The 23,978-nt window shown below is 41.9% G+C and overlaps 1 protein-coding gene across 2 annotated transcripts in view; it reads right to left on the bottom strand.

Annotated features, from left to right (window-relative positions):
* Positions 1–1,634: 1,634 nt before the first annotated feature.
* Positions 1,635–23,978, bottom strand: part of RGMB (repulsive guidance molecule BMP co-receptor b) — a 107,059-nt gene continuing 84,715 nt past the window's right edge. For both annotated transcript variants that reach the window (XM_075325064.1, XM_075325065.1), the window contains exon 5: positions 1,635–5,987. In XM_075325064.1, coding sequence (XP_075181179.1) covers positions 5,322–5,987 — 666 coding nt within the window. In that variant the 3' untranslated portion in view covers positions 1,635–5,321. The remainder of the gene's footprint in view (positions 5,988–23,978) is intronic.

Below are 23,978 nucleotides of genomic sequence, written 5' to 3' on the forward strand. Positions count from 1 at the left end.
CAATCACTGAATAGGACCCGCCCACAGGACTCAATAAAATACAAGTATTACCCAGACATTTTTCCACAAATTATATATCAATCTGATCAGCTCCTCCTGTACATCACATACCATTTTCAATATTACAGGTTCCCATAAAAGTTCTGGTCATTATAAACCAATTGAGCCTGACTTGTTACAGAGGATGTCCCCTACTTTTACATTGATGGCCTATTCTAAGGGGTACTTTGCACACTACGACATCGCAGGTGCGATGTCGGTGGGGTCAAATTGAAAGTGACGCACATCCGGCATCGCAGGCGACATCGTAGTGTGTAAAGCCTAGATGATACGATTAACGAGCGCAAAAGCGTAGTAATCGTATCATCGGTGTAGCGATGTTTACATCCCGCTCATCTCCGCCCCTCCGCTCCTATTGGCCGCCTGCCGTGTGACATCGCAGTGACGCCGTACGACCCGCCCCCTTAATAAGGAGGCGGGTCACCGGCCAGAGCGACGTCGCAGGGCAGGTGAGTCCATGTGAAGCTGCCGTAGCGATAATATTCACTACGGCAGCTATCACAAGGATATCGCTGCTGCGACGGGGGCGGGGACTATCGCGCTCGGCATCGCAGCATCGGCTTGCGATGTCGCAGCGTGCAAAGTACCCCTAAGGATAGGTCATCAATGTCTGATTGGTCGGGATCAGACACCCGGTACCCTGCTGATAAGCTGTCCATGGTCCCAGCGGCAGCAGCAGGAAATGCTCAGTTCCAAAGCTGCTCCGTCTTCTGATAGTGGCCATGGCCGAGTACTGCACATTCAAATCAATAGGAGGCAGATGTGCAGTACCCGGCCCCTATCAGAAGATGGAGCAGCTCCGAAACAGAGCATCTCCGGCTACCTGCTGTCGCTGCTGGCACTGAAAACAGCTTAACAGCGGGATGCAGGGGGTTGGACCCTGGCCAATCAGACATTGATGACCAATCCAAAGGATAGGCAATTAATGTAAAAGTAGTGGACAACCCCTTTAATGGTCGAATAATCAGATATATGATTGATCGGCACTGTAGAGGTAACATTAGAGAATGTTATTCTACCGAGTAATCTCTTTAATATATTATAATCACAGCTTTTTAAGCATTTCTAAAACCTGGACTCAAATTCTCGTTGGGTACGCCTTTTAGGGAAATGTGGCATCAATAACTTACCATGGAAATCGTACAACTCTTAGAAAAAAATATTATTTGAAACAGTTATTTCTGTAAAGCACAGGTCCAAACACGAGGATATGAATCCGTCTCTGCACCGCAGCTACAGAGCTCCCCCGAGTTCCAGAAAAGGCCAAGTAAATACTTTAGCAAGAAGAAGCACGACACCTGCGAGGCTCTGAACATATCCAAAGCCAGGGAGGCATAACTCACAGATATAGTAAAAGAAACGATGAGATACATGATTATCAAGCACACACATGGTTCCAATTACCATTGCATTGCTAAGAAATGAGTCACGGCATATCTGCAAGGTGCGTAACAACTTATCTGGACTTGTTAACCACCCGTCCCCAGCAGCACCTCTCACCTTGTCTGCAGATCCCACTGATATATATATATACACTGTATAATCGGAGGCCGTAATAACACCACACACGTCACTGTAGGGTAACCAACTTTATTCTTGTAGCGTAATAAGTTAAACTATTTACACAATGCACAGTCACTCTTACACAAACAGATACGTATTGGCATAACTTGGAACCACATCTAAAAGTTTTCTGCAAAGACACATTTGTGGGTTTGTCTAAGCCGGAGAGGGGGCCGCCATTTTGAGCACATCCTCTCAAACGATTTAGCTCTCCCCAGAGAGCATTTACTAAGTTCTAAATATCCATATGTTTAGCATTATCTAAAGCTCTCTTTGCCACAACAGCCTTCAAGAACATGTGCAAATAACATTTTCTCAATTCCCAGAGCTGGGCCAAGAGTGAAAAAAATCTAAGAAGTGCTAAACTATGAGAAAGATGTACAAGTTAGTTAAAGTTTTCCGGGCACGTTTCAGCATTTTAGTCCCTGCTCTTTTTCCATAAGGAGAGCTTAGTTTAGTAGAAACCTGTGCTAATCCCTCAGTAACAGTTTGTACAGTCACCGATCGCTCAGCAGAGGAGGCTGGCTGCAATATTTAACTCACATAGGACACAAAGAGAGGAGTATCTATGAGACACCTAATAACTAGGTGAACGTCCTCATTGTGATGACCAGAGATGAGTGAACCCAAGCTTCGGTGTTTGGACCGAACAGACTTTACAAAAAAAAACAGAGTTTGGGTTTGTGAATTGGTATGAACACCACTTGTGCGAGCATCACTGTGTTCAGTGCTGAGCCCAGTACGAGACGCTTGTAGGGTTTGATCGGCTCACACTGGGGGTAACAACAGCATAATCGGATGTAGTGTGTACCCCCCCCCCAAAAAATGGAAAAACCCTGCCCATCTGTCCCTGGAAGAGATCTGCTTATGGCTGGCTGCATGTGGACGTAGACCCAAACTGCCCATTAAGTGACTTCTAATGGAGTTCAGGTCAAGTCCGGGTCCCAAACCCAACTTTTTCAAAAGTCAGGCTGAACGCGCCAAACCGAACTCCCACGGGTCCCTTCATCTCTAGTGATGACATAGTAGGACATACTTTATTCTACCTAGCTTTCTCCTCTCAACGAGGTCGACCTGGTCGACCACGCAGCTTCTTTGCTTCCTGCTCCATTTCTTCACTTCATCTATTTCTGATGATGGCCCATAAGACCGAAACATCACACTTGTATACTATGATTTATATGGCACAATCTATTTCTTTAGCATCTTAATAGGGTGCCGGATTCTTTCTATACCTGAACCTCAAGGATTAGGACTCTATCCGAGCACCTGACAATCCCCGGAGTGCCGTATTTCCTTTTTGCCATTCCATGGTACATTTATATAACAAGCAGTGGTAACACAAGCTCTACTTGAGCCCTCCATATAAATCTCAGATAGATTTGTCTGCTATATCTAATTAAACCATATATTAGAAAATCTAAAACTTTAACTAACCGGACACTGCGCTATTTTGGCTAACAAAGTGTTTCATACATCCAACGGGAACAACTAGAGCCACTATCCATATAAAAATGCTTCCACCCAAAAAATGGGGGATCCTACAATGAAAGTCACCCTGCGTTCTTTAATCTTTAAATGAAAATAAGCAGGATGGAGGAAGTTGTGTGGGTCAGTCAAATCTATTGGCATCCCCCGTGACTCCCATCTTAAAGGTTCAGCAATTATTCTTCTAAGTGCACAGGATTTTGGGATTCGCCAACGTGAAGAGAATAAAAATATTCAAAATAATAGTATATTGATTGCAATATGTAAAAATGCTTATTGCTTGCACAGGCAGGCATAGCTCGGACAGATAAGAGGTTTGGGTTTAATTCACAGTTCTGAAAAGCAAGAAAATAACATCTCAACTGTGTTCTTAGCAGAACCGGCAAGTAGCTGTAATGGGATCGGTTAGTGTATAGGTCATATACTCAACGTGGAATAATGGAAATCAGTTCTAAAAATGACAAAACCACATAGGAGCAATTATGCTTTTTGAGTAAATATTCTAAAATAATATAATTTCTGAGCAGAAGTGGCCCTATAATGAGGAAATCTGAGGCAGCTGTCTCCGGCAGCAGGGTTTGGGGGGCAGCCAAAATTAGGGAATCAATTTATAAGATGAACATTTTCTTCCTGCCTTAGTATAAATGAACAGTTTCTAATAATGACTTAATAGGACACAACAGCAATATAAATGTTTATAATTCTGGGTAGAGGACGGGAAAGATGCCATCTTAGATGAATCATAACAAATATTATTAAGTCGACCACTATTTATGGTAAAAGGGCAGTAAATAAAAAGAAAACCACTTCAGCGCGGTCATCTGTAGAAGACAAAACTAATTGTGAACTGCTTTGAGGTTATAACATACTGGTTATAAAAAGTTATAAAAATTGGGACATGTTTTCTTTAACAATAGCGCCACTCTTATCTACAGGCCCTGTTTGGTATTGCAGCAGCGTTCCATTCGATTGAATAGGGCTGAGCTACATAGTTCTTAGTCAGGAGTGACAGTTTTCGAAAAAAAATAGTACAGCAATGTAGGTTTTTCAATGGCAAATACCAAATGGAGGGTTTTTCCATAAAAGAAGGCAGCAGATTGCTACAAAATGAATTATATTAATGGGCTGTCAGCAGGTTTTTGCTACCTCATCTGAGAGCAGCACGATATAGGCAAAGAGATTCTGAATCCAATAATAAATCACTTAGATTACTGGGTGCAGCCATTCTGACACATTCAGAATCTTTAGATTTAGCATGTAGCAGAGCTGAGAGAGCTGTACCACCCACATCAAGTTCTGTATAGAGATTGCACATTGACTGTGAGGTGTGAGGAGGTGTGCGCTGACATTGTAATCCCAGCAATGACAGTTACTGCTGCTTAAACAAACAGCAAATAAATAACAGATCAGACCCTGACAAAACAGACATCCCTGAATTCTCTGAGTTAACCCTTGCAGCATGCTGTCTACAGCTTACATAGCAAAAATCTGCTGACAGATTCCCTTTAAAAAAGAACGTGTGAGTTTTACCACTTTTGAGAATATGGCCTATAAACTGTTCACGAAGAGAACGGAAGGGACAACTAGGACACCAGAATGCTATAGATTTGTTTTGCTCAAAAGAGCATCAAATGTACCTGTGTGAACAGCGTTATACACGTCATACAGCTTACTCAGCCCTATTAACCTTTCATGTGGTCCGTCAGAACAGAAGAGAAAGGTGTTGGTATGTTTTCTTTTCAATGAGCCATTAGAAAAATTCCATGACAATCCATGGCAACCCTACCGCCATAACATGGACACTACGTCTAACCTGCCAAGTCACACAATACAAAACTTTCTTCGGTATCAACACAATACATGAACAGAGCTTAGCATGTGTGTATTCACACATATCATATCTCACTCGTATAGACACATAAATATCATATAAAAAATAAAGTGCTTTCTAAAAGGTTCCAGCAAAGGAACATATAAAACATTGTACAACTGAAAAAAAAAACAACTAAAGAACAAAACAAGACAAAATGAAACAAGTAATACTACATCCAGCTGAAGTATAAACAATAACACAATATGTACAATCTCATGGGCATCCCGAGACAAACATCCCTTCATATACACGGTATATACATATATGCTGTTATCCTTGCTCAATATATTATAACAATATATATTTTACAATTTTTTTTTTATACACAAGAAAACGTCTACAAAAGAGCAACAAAGACCAAGCACACAAGCCCAAGAATGATAGCAGGCAAGGTGGGGGTTTTGACCATATTTCCATTGGTTGGAAAGATTATCCAAAGCTCCTTTCTTGGGTGTAAGGCCTTCACGTCTTCCCAAGCGCTCTGAGCCGCCGCCGTAAAGTTAGCGTCACTTGTTGTAAGTAAGTCGAAGACACAAGAATGGAAATAGATGTGTCTGACTTGGAACTTTTCAAGACATTTGGCAATAGCACTTTCCAGTGTGTACGCTGGGTATGATTGTCCAGATGACGAGCTGGGTGAATTCGTACTGGTCACCGGAAGCGGCAGATGTCCACCCTCATCAATGCGTTCACTGGATGGGCATCCATTCATACACAGTTGCAAGTCTTGGCTTTCTTCATAAGCTATAGCCAATTCCTCTGGCATCCGAATTGCTAGAGTTAGGTAGTTTCCAAGCTGCCGTACAATGACGGTTGTCCCAATGTATCTGGCATGCATTTCAACATGCTTTCCACTGACTTTCTCTGTAATCCGCAAGGTTTTCGAGTCACTATCCCCACCACTGGTAGTGCCATCCACAAACGCTGCAGGCAGGTCATCTGTCACGGCCTGATACACCTTCTGATCCGTGCAGTCTTGGTAGGATTTGAATATTATGGTTATCTAGAGTCAAAGAGACAAAATAAGGTAAATGTTAGCCAAATTAAAAGAAATACTGGAAATCAAGACAAGAATCAAAAGAAATAGGATCAAAATGGGACGGTTAATGTCCACAGCAACAAATATTAAATGAAAGGTATGGTCCCAATATGCAATTTGCTACTTAAATTTTAGTGCCACCTATTGTAAGTAGCAATCCTAAAAGTCAGTATCGACCCTTTAATGAGCCTCACCACACAACAGAAGATAAAAGAAAAAACAGAATCTCTATTTGTAGACATGTATTGCCCCTTCCCGGTGCAAAGCTAGAGATCTGATTTGGCTGCATGAGAGGCCTCTGACTGTGTTGTGCAGGGTCTAAGGGCGGCTTTGCACGTTGCGACATCGCACGTGGGATGTCGGTGGGGTCAAATCGAAAGTGACGCACATCCGGTGTCACTTTCGACATCGTACTGTGTAAATGCTAGATGATACGATGAACGAGCGCAAAAACGTCGTTATCGTACCGACCGGTGCCGCGACAGGTACGATGTTGTTCCTCGTTCCTGCGACAGCTCACATCGCTGTGTGTAAAGCCGCAAGAGCGAGGAACATCTCCTTACCTGCCGCCGGCGGCTATGCGGAAGGACAGAGGTGGGCGGGATGTTTACATCCTGCTCATCTCCGCCCCTCCGCCGCTATTGGCCGCCTGCCGTCGCTATGACGCCGCACGACCCGCCCCCTTAGGAAGGAGGCGGGTCGCCGGCCAGAGCGACGGTCGCAGGGCAGGTGAGTGTATGTGAAGCTGGCGTAGCGATAATTTTCGCTACGCCAGCTATCACACGATATCGTACCTGCGACGGGGGCGGGGACTATCGCGTGTGACATCGCAGCATCGGCTTGCGATGTCGCAACGTGCAAAGCCCGCCTAAGTCTCTCCTTATGGAGAATGACATGCCTGACATTACCATGTAAGGAGACTTATAGGCCATGCAATGCTCCTCTGGGAAATAAAATATGCCAATTGCCCTTTCAGAGAGAAAGACGACTTGAATTCTAGTGCCACCTATTGGAAGCAGGAAACTTAAAGGTCAATATAGTCCTGTTAATGAGCCTTACCACGCGACATAAGATAAAAGCCAAACCAGAATCTCTATTTCCAGACACGTGTTTCAAGGTGTTGCCCCTTCCCAGTGCAAAGCAAGAGATCTGATTTGGCTGCATAAGAAGCCTCTAACTGTGTTGTACAGGGTCTACGTCTCTCCTTATGGAGAATGACATGCCTGACATCAGCATGTAAGGAGACTTATAGGCCATGCAATGCTCCTCTGGGAAATAAAATATGCAAATTGCCCTTTCAGAGAAAAAGACGACTTGAATGAATTCTAGTGCCACCTAATGGAAGTAGGAAAACTAAAGGTAAATTTCGACGATTTAATGAGCCTTGCAACATGACTTAAGATAAAAGCCAAACCAAAATCTCTATTTTTAGATAAGTGTTCTCTGGTGTTGTCCCTCCTCAGTGCAAAGCAAGAGATTTGATTTGGCTATATGAGAATCCTCAGACTAGGTTTAGGATTGCCATTAACAATAGGTGACTCTAGAGTTTAAGTTCTCTTGCTCTCTGAAGATGCAATTTGCATATTTAATATTCTAGAGAAGCACTGCATGACCTATAGGTCTCCCTACACAGCCAAGCCAGGTATGTCACTCTCCATAAGGAGAGGAGTTACCCCTGAGATTTGGAATAAAATGTAGGAAGGTCCAAAGGGTTTCAAAAGTTTTAACAATGGGCAGGAAATCTCTTTTAGGCCTGTTTCACCCGTCAGTGATTCTGGTACGTTTGTGCTTTTTTTTCTACGCACCAGAATCACTGACATACGCAGACCCATTATAATCAATGGGTCTGCTCACACATCAGTGATTTTTCCCTGACCTGGTCTCCGTGCGGCGTACCCGCGTGTCCGTGATTGCCGCACGGAGACATGTCCATTTTTTTCTGGCATCACTGATGTCCCACGGACCACGCAGTGGTGTGATCCGTGAAACACGTGCCAGAAAAAAATGTGCATATAAAATAAAAATCACTTTTACTCACCTGGCTTCAGCCGCGCTCTCTGCAGCCCGTTCTGCCTGCTGCTTCTGAGTCGGCTCATTACTGTCGTGCATATTCATGAATGCACGACACAGCCGACCCGGAAGAAGCTGCTGCGGGGGTCAGCGCCGGCCGGATGCTGCACCGCGGGAGCGTTCAGCACCATGGAGACCGGGAGCAGGCACAGGTGAGTTAATCTCTATGTGCAATCACGGACCACGGAGAACGGAGCCTGGATTGCTCTTAGACAATGAATCACGGCACATGGAGGGACTTGAGTATAACTCAAACTCTGGTTCTAATAAACGATTCCAATAATCATTACCTCAGCGGCTGCAAATTACTAGTAGGTTCCAAGCTAACCATATATGTAACATGAGATTCCCAAAAACATATCCTCATTAATCCATGAGTTTAAGTCCTTACAGATATTATAAGGTATTATAGTCTCATACTATGAAGAAGAGCCTGTGCCTTTTAGAAATCCATGTGCCATCTGATGAATGAAAGTTATTTGGGGCATATATATTTTTACAAGATGTCTGAAGCATGAGAATCCACCCATTAACCATGAAAATTTAAAAAAAACTAAAAAGGAACAAAAAAAAACCTGTCTTTTTGAAGATCTTCTCCCAACTCCTCCTTGGTTGTACTTGATGGCCATATGTCTTCCCCACTATGTAACTAGAATTTATATGTGTGTAAATATATGTGAAGGTTGGAAACACTAGAGATATGTGGCATAATGTAGTGATCCCTAAAGAAGACATTTTTCCCCTATGTCTTGCCAGAAGAACACTACAGTCCAGCCTAAACAGAAGCCTTCAAGAAAACGTCTCCACACGCACCAAGGACACAAAACCTGTAAGATTCTGCTCTGGTTTACTCAACACCTGGGAGAGTGAAGTGATCTAACAGGAGCAGTCATAATGAGCGGCAAATGACAGGTCTCTCCATTTAATAGGTACCTTAGGCAAGCCACAATCATAACATTAGCGCACTAAATTAGAGAATCAACTCTTCTTACAAAGCTGAGCAATTTGTCTGTTTGACAGCCGTGACTCATAAAAGTCTCAAGTGTATTCCTGTTGCTGAAATGTCGGTTCGTGGAGAACAGCAGGACACACGTTCTTACATGGACACCAAGTTTTATATTTGGAAATAAATCAAGTAAAATTAGTTCTTATAAATTATCCAATGACCAAACGGGGAACAATCAGGTTGTCTGATCACAAATCCATCTGGCTGCAGACGTAATAGAAAGATGGAATGTGATTGTATGGTTTGTTTTATATAAAGTTATAAAAAATAGCATCTCATGATAAAAAAAAAGATGTGGAATGGCGGGTTCATTATTTCCATAACGCAAATAGCACCCTATTATTATAAGTAGTTCTGGAGGATATACAACCAGCATTGTATGGAAATTGACAAAGTGTAAACGGACAGTCAGATCCTACAAGAGCTGAAGGTGTCCAGATTTTTATCAAATATTGGGAACAATTGTTCTGGGTATATGTTCCTGGACAATCTGGCATAAAATTCTAGAACATAAACCCTAGAGATATGTGATATTATGCAGTGATCACCAAGCCTGTCTTATATTGTACCCCATGTCTCATCAGGAATTCATGTAGAACACTATAGTCTAGCCTTGACAGAAGCCTACAAGACCGTTTCCACAAGCTCCATAGATTCAACACCTACAAAACTCTGCTCAGATATCACGTTCTTAGACACCCACCAATGTCATCTGATATAAAATTCTACTACATAAATCCTAGAGATATGTGATATTATGCAGTGACCGCCAAGGCTATCTTATTGTACCCCATGTCTCATCAGGAATTCATGTAGAACACTATATAGTCTAGCCTAGACAGAAGCCTACATGAACGTCTCAACAAGCTCCAATAGATACAACACCTACCAAACTCTGGTCAGAGATCACGTTCTTAGACACCCAACCAATGTCATCTGACAAAATTCTAATACAAAAATTCTATAAAGGGACTCTATCCAATCTTTGGATTAAGTTGACCCGATGTAACAAGCCAGAGTATACTCACAGCCCAGACTATATCTGGGTTAAGGTGGCCTAGCCTAGATTACACCTAGGACAGTTAGTCCATGGGTTACACCTAGGACAGTTAGTCCCTGGGTTAGGCCTAAGCCACACGGCATGAAAATAGGCGCGAGTGGAGTGCAATAAAAAAAAATCGCATTCCATTTGGGCCAATATTAGCCTATGTGTCAGCACACATGAGCGATTAATTTCTCAGCCCTAATAGGACCGAGAAAACAATAGCAGCATGCTGTGACTGTAATGGGAGATTCTTTCTCTCGCACCCATTCAAGTGTATGAGGAGAGAGAAAATCGCACTGCACTCGCGGTACACCGATGTACTGCGAGTGCAGGGTGAGAATGACAATTGCCGGCTACGGAGGAGAGAGGGAGATAAATCCCTCCCTCCCCTCCGCAGCTCGCCCCTCCTCAGCACCGGCCCTCCCCTCCTCAGTGCCAGCCCGCCCCCCACAGCTGAGGTCCGCTCGCACAGTTGGACCTCAGTTGCAGGGACACTCGGCTCTGCTGTACTGCCAGCGTGAGCAGAGTGTCATGCGAGGGGATCACAGTAATCACCGTGTGGCCCCAGCCTTATATTGTGGCTTGGGCCAAACTATACCCAGGCTTAGCATTGGAAGGGGGTCAATTCGGTCTCTAGGCCTGGATAGTCAAGGTGTAACAAAAAAAGCTCAGTTCTGCAAATTGAAGTAATAAGTTCCACCCATTGATATGAGTAGGCAACAATGTGATACAACCTCGCTGTGTGCAAATGCTGTCTGTTCTAGGTAAAAGATGGAGGTCCCAAGCACCATACTCCTTTTTTTAAAATTCACATGCCCTAAAAGTGTTATGCAGATGTACAAAGCCTATATTTCCTTTACATTCTTGGTACCATTAATTGGAAATCCTTTAAACCATTGTATAAATGGATTAGGTATATTGATAATTATCAGCATCTGGTTACAAATTTGGACTTTTAATGAAGCCAGAAATATTGGTCGGATTGTACGTCATGTTATATGGCACACACGGCAAAGTGGACGTCATGAGTTTGTGTCAAAACTTACAACTACAAAAGGTAATCCAAGGACACCGACAAGGTCATATGAGAACAGGAATAATGATTGTGTCGTAGTCATATTATATTCCGAGTTCCTGCTTTATATCTTACAAAGAAGATGGATACAAGCTCAAATGCTAAATACAACACCAGGCATGGCAGTAACAGATACAGTGGGTAGTAGAAACATTTTCCATTGGGATCATGTGAAGTGGTGACGTCCTAAATGGCTGCCCCGACAGACACAGTCAGGAAGCCAATGTGCCTAAAATAATAACCACTTGCACCTTACATTTTTAAGTCATTTCTATTTAAGTTAATGGATGAACATATCCCGTCATTTCCTCTGGGAGCCGCCTGATGGAAGCTATCTGCCAGTTTCCTGTTACACCACGGCAAGCAGATATAGATATGAGCTCTGCAAATCATATTCCATAACCTTACAGTGCGCTACTAGGGCACCGCATCTGCAGACACAGGATTCCAGCCAAATTCGAAGGGCAAAATTATACTAAAAATTATTCTTTACTGCAAATATTCCTAATCTGAATTTTTAATCTGGGATATTAGTTTTGGCTAATTAAAAAAAAACAAAACATATTTATAAAAATAAAAAAATTATCAATTTCAATTTAGAATAAATTACAATGTTTTACCAGCTGCAGTGGGAATGCAAAGTCTGGTCCGCACTTCACGACAGTAAAAAGTTAAAACATTCAGGTTTAGGCTACGCAGTGATAAAAAGTAGCACAAAAAAAAAAACATTTCTGCAATTTCTCAAAGCTGCTTGATTTAAAAAAAAATAAAAAAAAAATAAAGTCACTTCACATGTATGGCACGGTGGCCTGACTTGCATTGAAGCCTATGGAGACAAAGTTGTATGCGACTTGTGACAAAAAAATCCAAGTTTTTGTTATGCTACCAGCACCGGTCACATAAGGATGGGTAGGCATTACAATCATGATCTTTTTGTCCCGTACACAGGCTGAGGCTACACAGCTAATTGTGACCGTTTGATTTCTATTGAAAGTCACAATTGAGGCTCTGTTCACATCTGTGAAAAAAGCTTAACTGCCAATCTGGCCAAAAACGTACAACATAATAGTGCAGCACACCCTGCAATTTGTTCAGGTGAAGTTTTGACCCGTATCAGAATATTCTTTTCACTCCTCTTTGTGAAATCTTGCGGGGAGCACCTGGTCGTGGCCGTTTTTTTTTGTTGAATTGATTTTCTCTCCACTTCCACATTATGACCCCAAAGGGTGCTTTACACGCTGCGACATCGCTAGCGATAGCACCCGCCTATGTCGCTGTTTCATCATGGGGGTGATCGCTGCCATAGCGAACAATATCGCTACGGCAGCATCACATGCACATATCTGCTTAGTGAAGTCGCTGGAGACACCGAACAATCTTTCCTTTAAGGGGGGGTGCGTTCGGTGTCACTAAGCGGCTGCCCAATAACAGAGGAGGGGCAGAGATGAGCGGCCGGAACATGCTGCCCACCTCCTTCCTTCCTCATTGCCGGTGGACGCAGGTAAGGAAATGTTCGTCGTTCCTGTGGTGTCACACATAGCGATGTGTGCTGCCGCTGGAACGAAGAACAACCAGCGCCATGCACCACCAACGATATTATGAATAGGAGCTACATGTCAACGATCAACGATTTTTTCCGTTTTTGTGATCATTGATAGTCGCTCCTAGCTGTCACGCTGCAATGTCACTAACGGCACTTGATGTGCGTCACAAACACCGTGACCCCGACGATATATCGTTAGCAATGTCACAGCATGTAAAGCACCCTTAACAGTGCTCAGTGGGATCTTCAATAGTTTACAAATTCTTTTGAAACTGATGTCATCAGTATGTTATTCAACAATAAGGTTGCGGAGATCTTGAGATAGCTCACTGGTTTTACCCATCATAATAAGTTTTTTGTGTGGCACCTTGGTAATGAGAAATCTTTTTACAGATTATCAGTTGAACCAAGTGATGTTCTTTTTCACTAAGTAACAGGATTGCTTTCAAATTACTTATAAATTTCAGCTGGCGTCAAGAATTTTTGCACGTAGTGCAAATGCTGCATTTTTTTAAGCTGCATTTTGTTTGTGAAGAAAATCTGTATCATTTAACTATCAAAGTGGATGTGATTTTTTGAAAACTTATGCTAATGGTGCATTTATAGACACAAGCTCTGGTTTTGTTGCATTTTTTCCCATGGAGTTCTATAAGGAGCCTTAAAAGTGGATGTAAAAATCCCCCACAATTCTTAAGTGCATTTTTAAATGTAGAATCCTGTTTCTTTAAAAAAAAAAAAAAAAAAAAAAAATCTGAAGAAATACTAAGTCAAATCTGCATAAAAAAACCTAATCAACAGGGAGAAAAACCTCAGCAAAAAGCAAACAAAAACTGCGAAAACACAATAATTAAATAAGATTGCCATTGTTTATTTTGGTGTGGATACCTGTAGGAGACACAGTGGAAAAAAAAAGCTACATTTTTGCCTATGGTTTAATAGAAATATGCTGGTTCCTTTTCTTCTGTTCAAATGACAGAACAGAACAAAGGAATTTAAAGGGAACCAGTCACCAGATTTGTCTCCTATAAGCTGCGGCCACCACCATTGAGCTCTTATATACAGCGTTCTAGAATTCTGTATATAAGTGCCCAAGCCGCTCTGTATAACGTAAAAAACAGCTTTTATTGTACTCACCTGTCTGGTTCGATGTATGTGTTTTTTACGCCTGGGCACTTATATACATTTACTTGCTATATGTCAGAGCGACATTTAAAGGGAACCAACCAACAGGATATTCCTATATAAAGTAAATCCAGTGCTATACTGGCTCTAGGATGCTGAATGTAAGCAGAGCTTTTGTTCTGAGATTGGATGTTTTATTTCAGAAATATGTGCAAGTGAAGTTCCAGCAATGCCTGCTATTTGACTCACAGGTGCAACAGGAAGGGAATATGTGGGTCGGGTCTTGCTATCTGTTCCCGCCCCTGTCTGCTGCCCAGCTTTCCATCTCTTGTTGCCATTATAGACGTTAATTCCAGCACCTGTGCAGGATCATTTGTAAATATTGCAGAAAACTCTTCACTATATTCCCTTCCTGTTGCACCTGTCAATCAAATAGCAGGGCATTACTTGGACTTTACTTGCACATATTTCTGAAATAAAGCCTCCAATCCCAGAACAAAAGCTATGCTTACATTCAGCATCCTATCGCCAATATAGCACTGGCTTTAATTCAAATATGAAAATCCTGGTGGTTGGTTCCCTTTAACCCTTATGTTGTACAAGTCGCAGTGTAGCCCTAGCCAAGGACTTACTCTGCTTTATGTGATAAAAATTAAATAAAAATTAAAATAGTTGCAAAAGTGGACAAAGTTTTCTGTAAGAGCACGACAACAATAGATTTCTTTTAACAGTTTCAGTGCTGACACTCTCATGCATGACCCCTATAGTGCCCTTGCTCATTATACACATGTCCAGGTATTTGGCACGTTTGCGCCCTCGTAGGGTCATTTATTATTGATAAACAGAATTGCTGTGTATTTAAAACATCGATGCTTATGTTAAGTTTCTTTCCCGGACAAGCTGCTGCACTCATCCATTTTTAAACAATTTGCTCCTTGGCTTCTAACCAGCTGTGAAAACAGTAACATCAAGGTAGAAAACAAAGTAAAGCTTCAGGCCCTGATGGCAATGTCAACCCCAATGGCAAATGACCTAATATAGAAACTAAACGACAAGAAACAAATGGGCTGTAAATTCCTACAATTCCTTTATTAAAGGTTTTGTAAATCCGACGTTTCTGAGTCTCGATCAGTCACACAATCCTATTTATTGTTTCCACTTTTAGAAACGGAACATGTTTTATGGAATATTTAGAAATAACAAAAACTGGGCCAACAAATGCCGGTCCAAGGCGAATTAAACCGGTAACGCTCTCCATACAAAGAACCAATGACTCTGGAAAGTCTCACCGGGAAGATCTGTATTTCTGTAAGAATGCACATTGCAATGGTGACACAATAAGAAAACATTTTGTTAATCTCTCCGATCTGTCAGTTTCACACAATTGTTATTATTATCTCGGTACAGCTAAGAGACTTTGGTATTACACATGGTTGTGAAGCAAAATAAATGCACAAAAAATGATGGGATTATGGGGAGCAGAATGGGAGAAAGTTTAATTTTAAACTTGGCACAAAACATGATGGAAAAGTTTACATAAAGTCCTGGAGCCCTGATGAAAACAAGCTGCGATGTGAGAGCACTCAAGTGAGGAGAAGTGAAACATAAGGGTAGATCCAGCCCGGATTCTAGTGGGACCATATTGGAAGATGAATGAACTTCACAAGTGTACCACATTAATCCTGCGCGTCTTCCCCACTATGTGTATTCTACCTCCAGTCACACCCTCTGATAATGATATATTTCGTAAGGAAACCTGTCAGCTGTAAATTAAATGAGTAAATGTCCAACTTTCAGAAACATATTGTATTAATGCTGACATTTTTCTATGATTGCTTATTATCATCACTCAGCTAAACATGTCCTACACATAAATAGATGTAAAAGATGCTGAATGACACAGCTTACAGCACTCCAGTGAGGTTTTTTTTAATTCATGTTGTCACTGGTTGTCCAATGTATATAATTCACCTGATGGTGAGTTATGTACCATTTTGTGTGGGTTCATGTTTTATGTGTGGTTCACTGTCCATTCTCTGTATTGCTTGTGTGTACATTGTATTGTCTGTAGATAATCACCCCCTGTAGTGTTTCTGTCCCTATGTCTGGGGGAAGGGGGCCTGGGATCCACCTAAACTCTATGCTTACCTGAAGAATGAGTGAGTCTGTTTGAGAACTTCAAGAATTATTATTATTATTTATTTATAGAGCACCATTAATTCCATGGTGCTGTACATGAGAAGGGGGTTACATACAAAATACATATACAAGTTACAGTAGACAGACTACTACAGAGGGAAGAGGGCCCTGCCCTTGCGGGCTTACATTCTATAGGATTATGGGGAGGAGACAGTAGGTGGGGTGTAGATGGGGCGGCAGCTCCGCACGGTGGTGGGGCGGCAGCTCCGCACGGTGGTGGGGTGGCAGCTCCGCACGGTGGTGGGGCGGCAGCTCCGCACGGTGGTGGATGAATAAAGGACTACTATTGGTCCTCTGGGCAGAAGCAGCGGCTTCTCAGAGAAACCTGAACATTTATCGCTTACTGGACTATATTCGTGTTTCTGGACTAATTTTACCCTGTGAATGGTGGATTATGTTATGGATCGTTTGATTGCTTGGAATAAATGCTCTTTGGATTGACCATCCATCTCTCGCTCTGTGGATTGTGTGATATGGGAGAAGGACCCCATCACAATTACCCTTATCAGTTCCTTCCTATTCAAAAATTCATAGTATAGTTCTCTTCAGATAGGCCATGTAATCTCATGGTGACCCTCTGAGAGAATGACAAGTCTTTCTGTTCTCTAAAGGAGCCCATCATCTCAGTCAGCTGAGTTTATTATATAAACAAATTTAATGGATTGTTCCACTGAAATTATTTATGTGGGGGAAAGAAATGACTATCACAAATACTGATGATGACTGCACAGCTCCTGTCAAACAGTTATAATACAGTCGGTAATACTTCAGCCTCCTGACTGAATAATTGAATTATACTTGATTATTTCTGAGAAATTAAAAACAAGTATAATCACAATGTCATCTATGCTGATTTTATTAGCTATAGCTGCCCATGTGATGCAGTGCTGTTGCATTTTGGGATTCATAGATTAGAGGAATAACGTTCAGAGTAAAATATGGGAATCAAGATGCAAAATGGAGGCTGAACTGCATGGATGTATGCAAAGATAAAGGAAATGCAGAGTGTGACTGAGGTGGTGAGTGCAGGGATGGAAAAACAAGTTATTGGACTGCATCTTTAAGATCACTTTATATACTGGTGACTCAATGTAACGAGAATATCCTTTAAATCTGTGAATTGTGTTGAAATTGTGGAAATCACAAGAACTGAGACAACAAGGTCTTACTATAGAACAATAGTGAAGTAATCATAATGGGACAATTTAGCTGTATCTTATAGGTGATCCCATGATTCCCCAAAGCATAGAAAATGTTATGATTAATCAAGGTTTATTGTGTTTTCAGTATAACACATCATAAAGTAACAAAGACGGAAGAAATTAAGACTGGACCACACAGGATCCAAAAACAAAGGAAAAAACGGCTACGGTCAACAAGAGATTCGTTATTCAATCCTCACATTAGAACATTTAGCGTCTTCAACGTGCCATTGATTAGAGTCTATAGCATTAATATCTAATTGTCTTTAATAGTAGAAGGAATTAGCAAGTGTATGTATATAAGAACAGACATAGCGTGGAGGGCACCAATTCTCTCCCTGGGATCACCCCTGACACAATTGAGGTAGCATAAGAGAAAAGAGGAAAAAATGTGCTAATGTACGTACTATACATTTTGGATCTGGGGGAGGCCCTGAGTGTAACCCAATGGAAGCCATCAAATATCAGGAATAGAAAATGTATTATAATTGTAAGTAATAGAATTGTATTTAGAAAGATTCCTGGTTGGATGCTGTATTTTTCTACATTGGGCATTGTATTTCTTTGAAGTTACACATCACAACTCGAAGCTGGTGATGACAGCATCAATAACGAGTTTTTAAAATGCAATGATCATGGACCAAGGCAATGTCGTTGACATCACCGGATGGGGGCAAGACCACTAAAAGGCTTGGGGTCATATTGTGGATATCAGATAAAGTGTTGATGTGGATGTAGCTCAGGGGTGGACATACCATTGGTGCAACCTGTGCAGCTGGACAGGATCCAAGAGGTAAGGGCCCATATCTACCTCTAACCCAGGTGCAATTTTGGATCTTAAATCAACAATCAGAAACGGTTCTGCACTACCTTGCTGTGCCTTCTTACGGTGCCAGGGAGGAGTGAGCTCGTCGGGTCCTTACGCTGTATGGGTCTTGGGTGCACGTGGAAAAAGTAAAGATGAACTTGGAAACATCCATTGGGATAGGAAACCATGGCACCTCCAACGAGTATCCCAAAGTGCATTAAGACAGTGGGCGAAGAGCCAGGTGCAGGTCTCCAGAGGTCTTCGCCCACTGTCTTAATGTATTGTCTGTTTTGAATAAAGCACTTTGGGATACTCGTTGGATGTGCCGTGGTTTCCTATCCCAAAGGATGTTTGCAATTTTTTTAGCTCTAGGGCTGCAGAGGGCCCATATATTCTTTTGTCACAGGGGCCCTTTTCTGTCTGTGTCCGCCAGTGACGTAGCTCCATGACTTTTGGCCATTAATATCTCTTGGCTCCTACTAAACCTTTATATACTTCCAATTTAACATATGTAATGATTTCCATAAGTTCAAACTTGGCAGATCCAGGATATTCTGTGGGACGGGTTCTGGACGTACACTGGCACATCCCATGAATGACCTTGTAAGCTGGCACTATCAGCGGGGTTCTGTGCCATTTATCTGTTTTGAAAAAATTAGAACAGGAAGCATAGCCACGATGGTTGACACTTAGGAATTGATTTTCCGTTATTGTGACAGACATGCGTACAGCTTGGAACATCCCAAGTCTCATCCTTTCCATGAATGACTGAATACGCACAGCCTCTGACAAAGTTGTAGACATGCTGGCCCAGTCATTAAACATCAGGAAATGTCTTCTCCATCTGGCCATAATTATCATACTGGATAAGTGATCAACAAGTTCCAATGAATGTCTTTTTTCTATAATTACTTACACATCACAACGGGGTTAGGAAGCCAGCTGTAAAGTAAAGAACTGCTCTATCCCAGGATGATTAGAAAAGCTCATTTTCTTCAATTAGAATCATTAAAGCAAGACATCTGTTCATATGTTACCATTAGCATGCCATGTAATGCAATCACTCCTTCCCGAATTATATATGTGCATAGTGTGTTTCCAAACAGAAATCTGCAAATGACTCGGATTGCACGGCAAAGCCGCTGTCGGAAACAGTCAGTATCTCGCGTCCATCTGGTAAATTAAATCTTTAGGGTGCTCAATTAAAACTTCTGTGTATGAGCTATAAATTGTTAACAGTGTACATGTGACGGGAACCTGGGAACAGAATATAACTAGCCATTTAGAGCCAATATAATTTACAAATGAGCTTCAAACTGTGTCATGTGGTTTATATAAGCCATTTGGTTTGATGAGAGTTTAATTGCTATTAAATCTTGGTTACCATTAAATGATTTGTATGGCGTCCTCTGGGTTAGCAATTTGCAGTAGGATATTTACAGATCGAGCGCGTCTGGTAACAAAATTGTCAAATTCTACAATAGGTGTGATGTAAGGCAGTAAATCTATGGCGCCCTTAATTCATGCTATACGTTAAAAAACTGAGCACACCATTCCATGAAGAGGGAAAAAACAAAACCCATATTTTAGGGACAAATCAAAATTACATCTACCAATCAACTTCCTTTTCCAATAAGCCACCGCTCATCCTTCCCTTATTACATCTCCTGTGCTCCACCCATGCTATAGGAAATCCTGCCCAGATCTTCAGACCATGACACTTGCTCCTTAAGATGCCCATACGTCTTAGGTAGCCATTGGTTAAATCATCTCTTCCGAATTCGCCATACACATGAACTCTTGGTTTAGTTGGGAGTTTATGTATTTCAATGGAAAGAGGGAACAATTCCGGCAGAGACTTATCTCCAGAAGAACACATTGATTCTTAGTCAGAAGGCCTCATACACACTGTCGACATCTCTAGGCCTTGCTTACTTTAATGTTGGCCTTCAGATTTCTACATTCAAGTGTGCTTTGAAACCTGAAATCTTGAAGGAGAATTATGTCACCTTCTTTTTTTTTTGGACAAAAAGACTGATGATACTCCCAAGTCGGGAGTGCCGTCAGTCTTTTTGTCTAGATTATGGAGTCATGGCCTCTGACTCTGCACCCCTCCCCCATTACCCACAGGAGATTTTATTCTCTATAGCAGTTTCGTAGTCGCTCATACACATAGAGGTTTGTAATCCAGAGAGAGGCTTCAGTTTAGTGTAGGTTCCCAGTAATATGAGATTGCCTTGACATGGCTACTGGCCAGATATATAAATGGCCATTTTTGTATGCTAAATATCTCCATTTTTCTTAGATTTCCTTTAGCAGTAATGCATGTCTATATTCTTGCATTCATTGTTTACATGTTTTAGCATTTTAGAGTGCAACGGTCTTTTTTTGTCACTTCATTTTTTTTTACTACAACCTTAGTCTATGGCATATCACACAATCCGTCATAGTCGCAGATATCGCTTCATTCCACCCCCCTTCAAATGTCTACCCACGTTGAATGATTCAGCACTTCATATCCATGTTGGCTCAAATACTGCTGCCTGGGTGACAGGTCGATTCAGATGTGTTACTATTCCCCTTACCAATACATGGAAAAGAACTGAGGCACCTATTATGTGACCGCTCCCATTCTACTTGGATAGTAAACTTATATGAGATCTTCCTACTTAAGGGTATGTGAGCACGTTGAGTATTTGGTTGCAGAAATTTCTGCACCATTTCTGCATCTCTTGGCAGGAAATATGTTGCATTTTTGCCATGTTTTTGGTGCAGTTTGCATGCGTTTTTTTATGCATTCTGGGTGGAAAAATGCTGAAAGAATTGACATGCTGCAGATTTAGTTATACACCAAATCTGCAAGGGAAAAAAAAGCAACTTGTGCACAAAACTTCAGGATTCTCATTGACTTGCTTGCAGATTTGTGACACAACTGCACTCAAAAACGCATAAAAAAAGTATAAAAACCACACTGTGTGCACACAGCCTTGATCTCCAGGTAAACGCCAGGAACGACATGACATCAGCACTAGGCTGGCTCTCGGAATTAGGCCAGAGTCACCCAGGCGTTTAACTTGCACAAGTGCAATGTGAGAAAATCTCAAGTTGCACTCAGCCTAATGTTGATTAAAGGGAACCAATCACAAGGATTTTCGTATATAACCTAAAGCCAGTGAAATATTGGCACTATCAGGCTGATTCTATACATACCTTTAGGTTATATAGGAAAATTCTGATGATTGGTGCGCTTTAATGATGCAGCTCAGATCTACGATGTTTCCCTCAGCCCTAATTGGACCGAGGAATAAATTGTGGCATGGTGTGATTGTGAGCAAGTCTCGGCTTACTCGCTCCCATAAAAGTATATGGGTGCGAAAATAACATCAGACTGCACTTGGATGGCATCCAAGTGCAGTGCAATATATGCACAAGCTGACAATGGAGGAGATGGAGAGATTAATTCCTCCCTATCCTCCTCAACTGCGATCCGATCATAGGATCGGATCACAGTATAATGACACTGATCACGCTCACAGCAGAGTCTGAGCCGAAAGTCATTAGCATATCGCAACAGATGCAAAAACAGAAGCGTTTGTGCAATTTGAGCTCTCACCTGTTTACACCTGCCATTTTATGCACACTCTGTCAACAGAATGGATAAAAAAGGAAACAATTGTTGCTGTTGAGGAAAGTACAAAGTCCTACCAATGTACCGTGTGAGCAAATATGACGTCGAGTAAGATTATATGCTCTACAGACGTCACAGAGTGACATACAGAAGAAACACAAGTGATGTAAGAAGACGTCTCAAGCCCTTCAGAAAACAACCACTGAAGATGGCAAGTGTGAACATTTGTACTTCCATATCATTTTTTGTACAGACTTAGATCTGAGCAATATTTTGGTAAGTCAATGCTTACTGACTGCCAAAGCTTATTGGGAGCAATGCTAAGTAATGACATCATCGGCTCAGCTGCAGAAATCACTAGGACTTTTCTTAATTTTCATACAAACTCTAGGCTTGTAAATTCCTTATGTACTGGCTATATATTGGAGTATAATCAGTGCTGGACTTTTCACTGACTTATTGCTCATACAAATGGCATTGCTTCTAGAGAACAATGCACGGGGAGAGTATTGGCCACCTTTGGGGCTCATGTGCATGAGTGTAGATCAGACCACGTTTGGATGACATGTACGTGTGGTCTGATTTTCAGGGACTGGCATCATGGCAAAGGTGGACAACCTTTTTTTTTTCTCTTTCAACCTTCGAGAAAAACAGATCCCACTTGATCAGAGTCTGATTAGTATTATCGGACCGTTATTCTCAGATGGAGAAAATACATTTACATGAACGGAGCCTTTAAGAGACCATCTGAGTATGGGGCAAAGTTTATGGAGAAAAGTATGCAAATTAGATAGTTTTCTTTCATTCTGGTGGCTCAGTGGTTAGCTCTGCAGTCTTGCAGCGCTGGGGTCCTGGGTTCAAATCCCACCAAGGACACAATCTGCAAGAAGTTTGTATGTTCTCCCTGTGTTTGCGTGGGTTTCCTCCGGGTACTCCGGTTTCCTCCCACACTCCAAAGACATACAGATAGGAATTCTAGATTGTGAGCCCCAATGGGGACAGTGTTTCCAATGTATGTAAAGCGCTGTGGAATTAATTGCGCTATATAAATGAATAAATATTATTATTATTATTGAGGCTATCTTGCAAATTCTAACTACCAGACGTTGTTACCCAACTAAATCAATGTCCAAATCGACAATTGCAACATCACTAGGTGTAACTGCAAAGCCAGAAATTAACAACAGACAGCCTGTTTCCGAGGGCTTTTCCTTAATTAATTAATTATAAGTAATTAACAGGAAGTGAGCGGCAGCCGGAGCTCTCAATTGCTGTTGATTACTCATTCATCTGAAGGTGGGGAGAGAGAAGCTGGCGGTGATTGGGCGAAGTGCTTAGATGAGCACCAGGAAAATGGGTACTGACATCGCTGGAATGGCGGCGGCACGGGAGGGGAGTTTCAGATTATTTATTTTAATGGGGCGAAATATGGGGAATGTAGTCTGGCTGGCTGAGTGCAATGGCCTTGAGTCTAAGTGGGGGAAATTACTTGTTCTCCTTAAAGGGGCTCTGTCAACACAGAATGACTGTTCAAACTAAACTTAGGTGCTCGGTGCATCTTTGGGGGCTAATTTAAATACATCTTCCCTTTATCTCTGCCTTTGTATGAAGCCAGAGCTGTCAATCAAAAAAGAGGGGATGGTGGAGATAGAGGGAAAAGAAGCAGGTAAGAAATGGTATTTAAAGGGAACCTGTCACCAGATTTGGGGCCTATAAGCTGCGGCCACCACCAGTGGGCTCTTGTATACAGCATTCTAACATGCTGTGTATAGAAGCCCAGGCCGCTGTGTAAAACGTAAAAATCACTTTATAATACTTACCTAAACTGTCGCTGCGGTGGAGTTGGGTCATATGAGCGTCTCCGTTATCCGGTGCTGGCGCCTCCTCTTTCGGCCATCTTTGTCCTCCTTCTGAAGCCTGTGTACATGACGTGTCCTACATCATACACACTCACCGGTCCTGCACAGGCGCACTACAATGCTTTTGATCTGTCCTGCTCAGGGCAGATCAAATTGTGCCTACACAGGACCTCAATGCCAGCTTGTGTGGAAGACATAGGATGGGTTATGCACCCCAGTTTCAGAAGGACGACAAAGATGGCTAAAAGAGGAGGCGCCGGCATCAAAGAACAGAGACGCCCATATGTCCCAACTCCACCACAGCGACCATTTAGAGTGATTTTTACGTTCTACACAGCGGTCTGGGCTTTTATATACAGTATTCTAGAATGCTGTATATAAGAGCTCACTGGTGACAG

The sequence above is a fragment of the Anomaloglossus baeobatrachus genome, chromosome 1 (assembly GCF_048569485.1).
Source record: "Anomaloglossus baeobatrachus isolate aAnoBae1 chromosome 1, aAnoBae1.hap1, whole genome shotgun sequence".
In the NCBI taxonomy this organism is placed as follows: Eukaryota; Metazoa; Chordata; class Amphibia; order Anura; family Aromobatidae; genus Anomaloglossus; species Anomaloglossus baeobatrachus.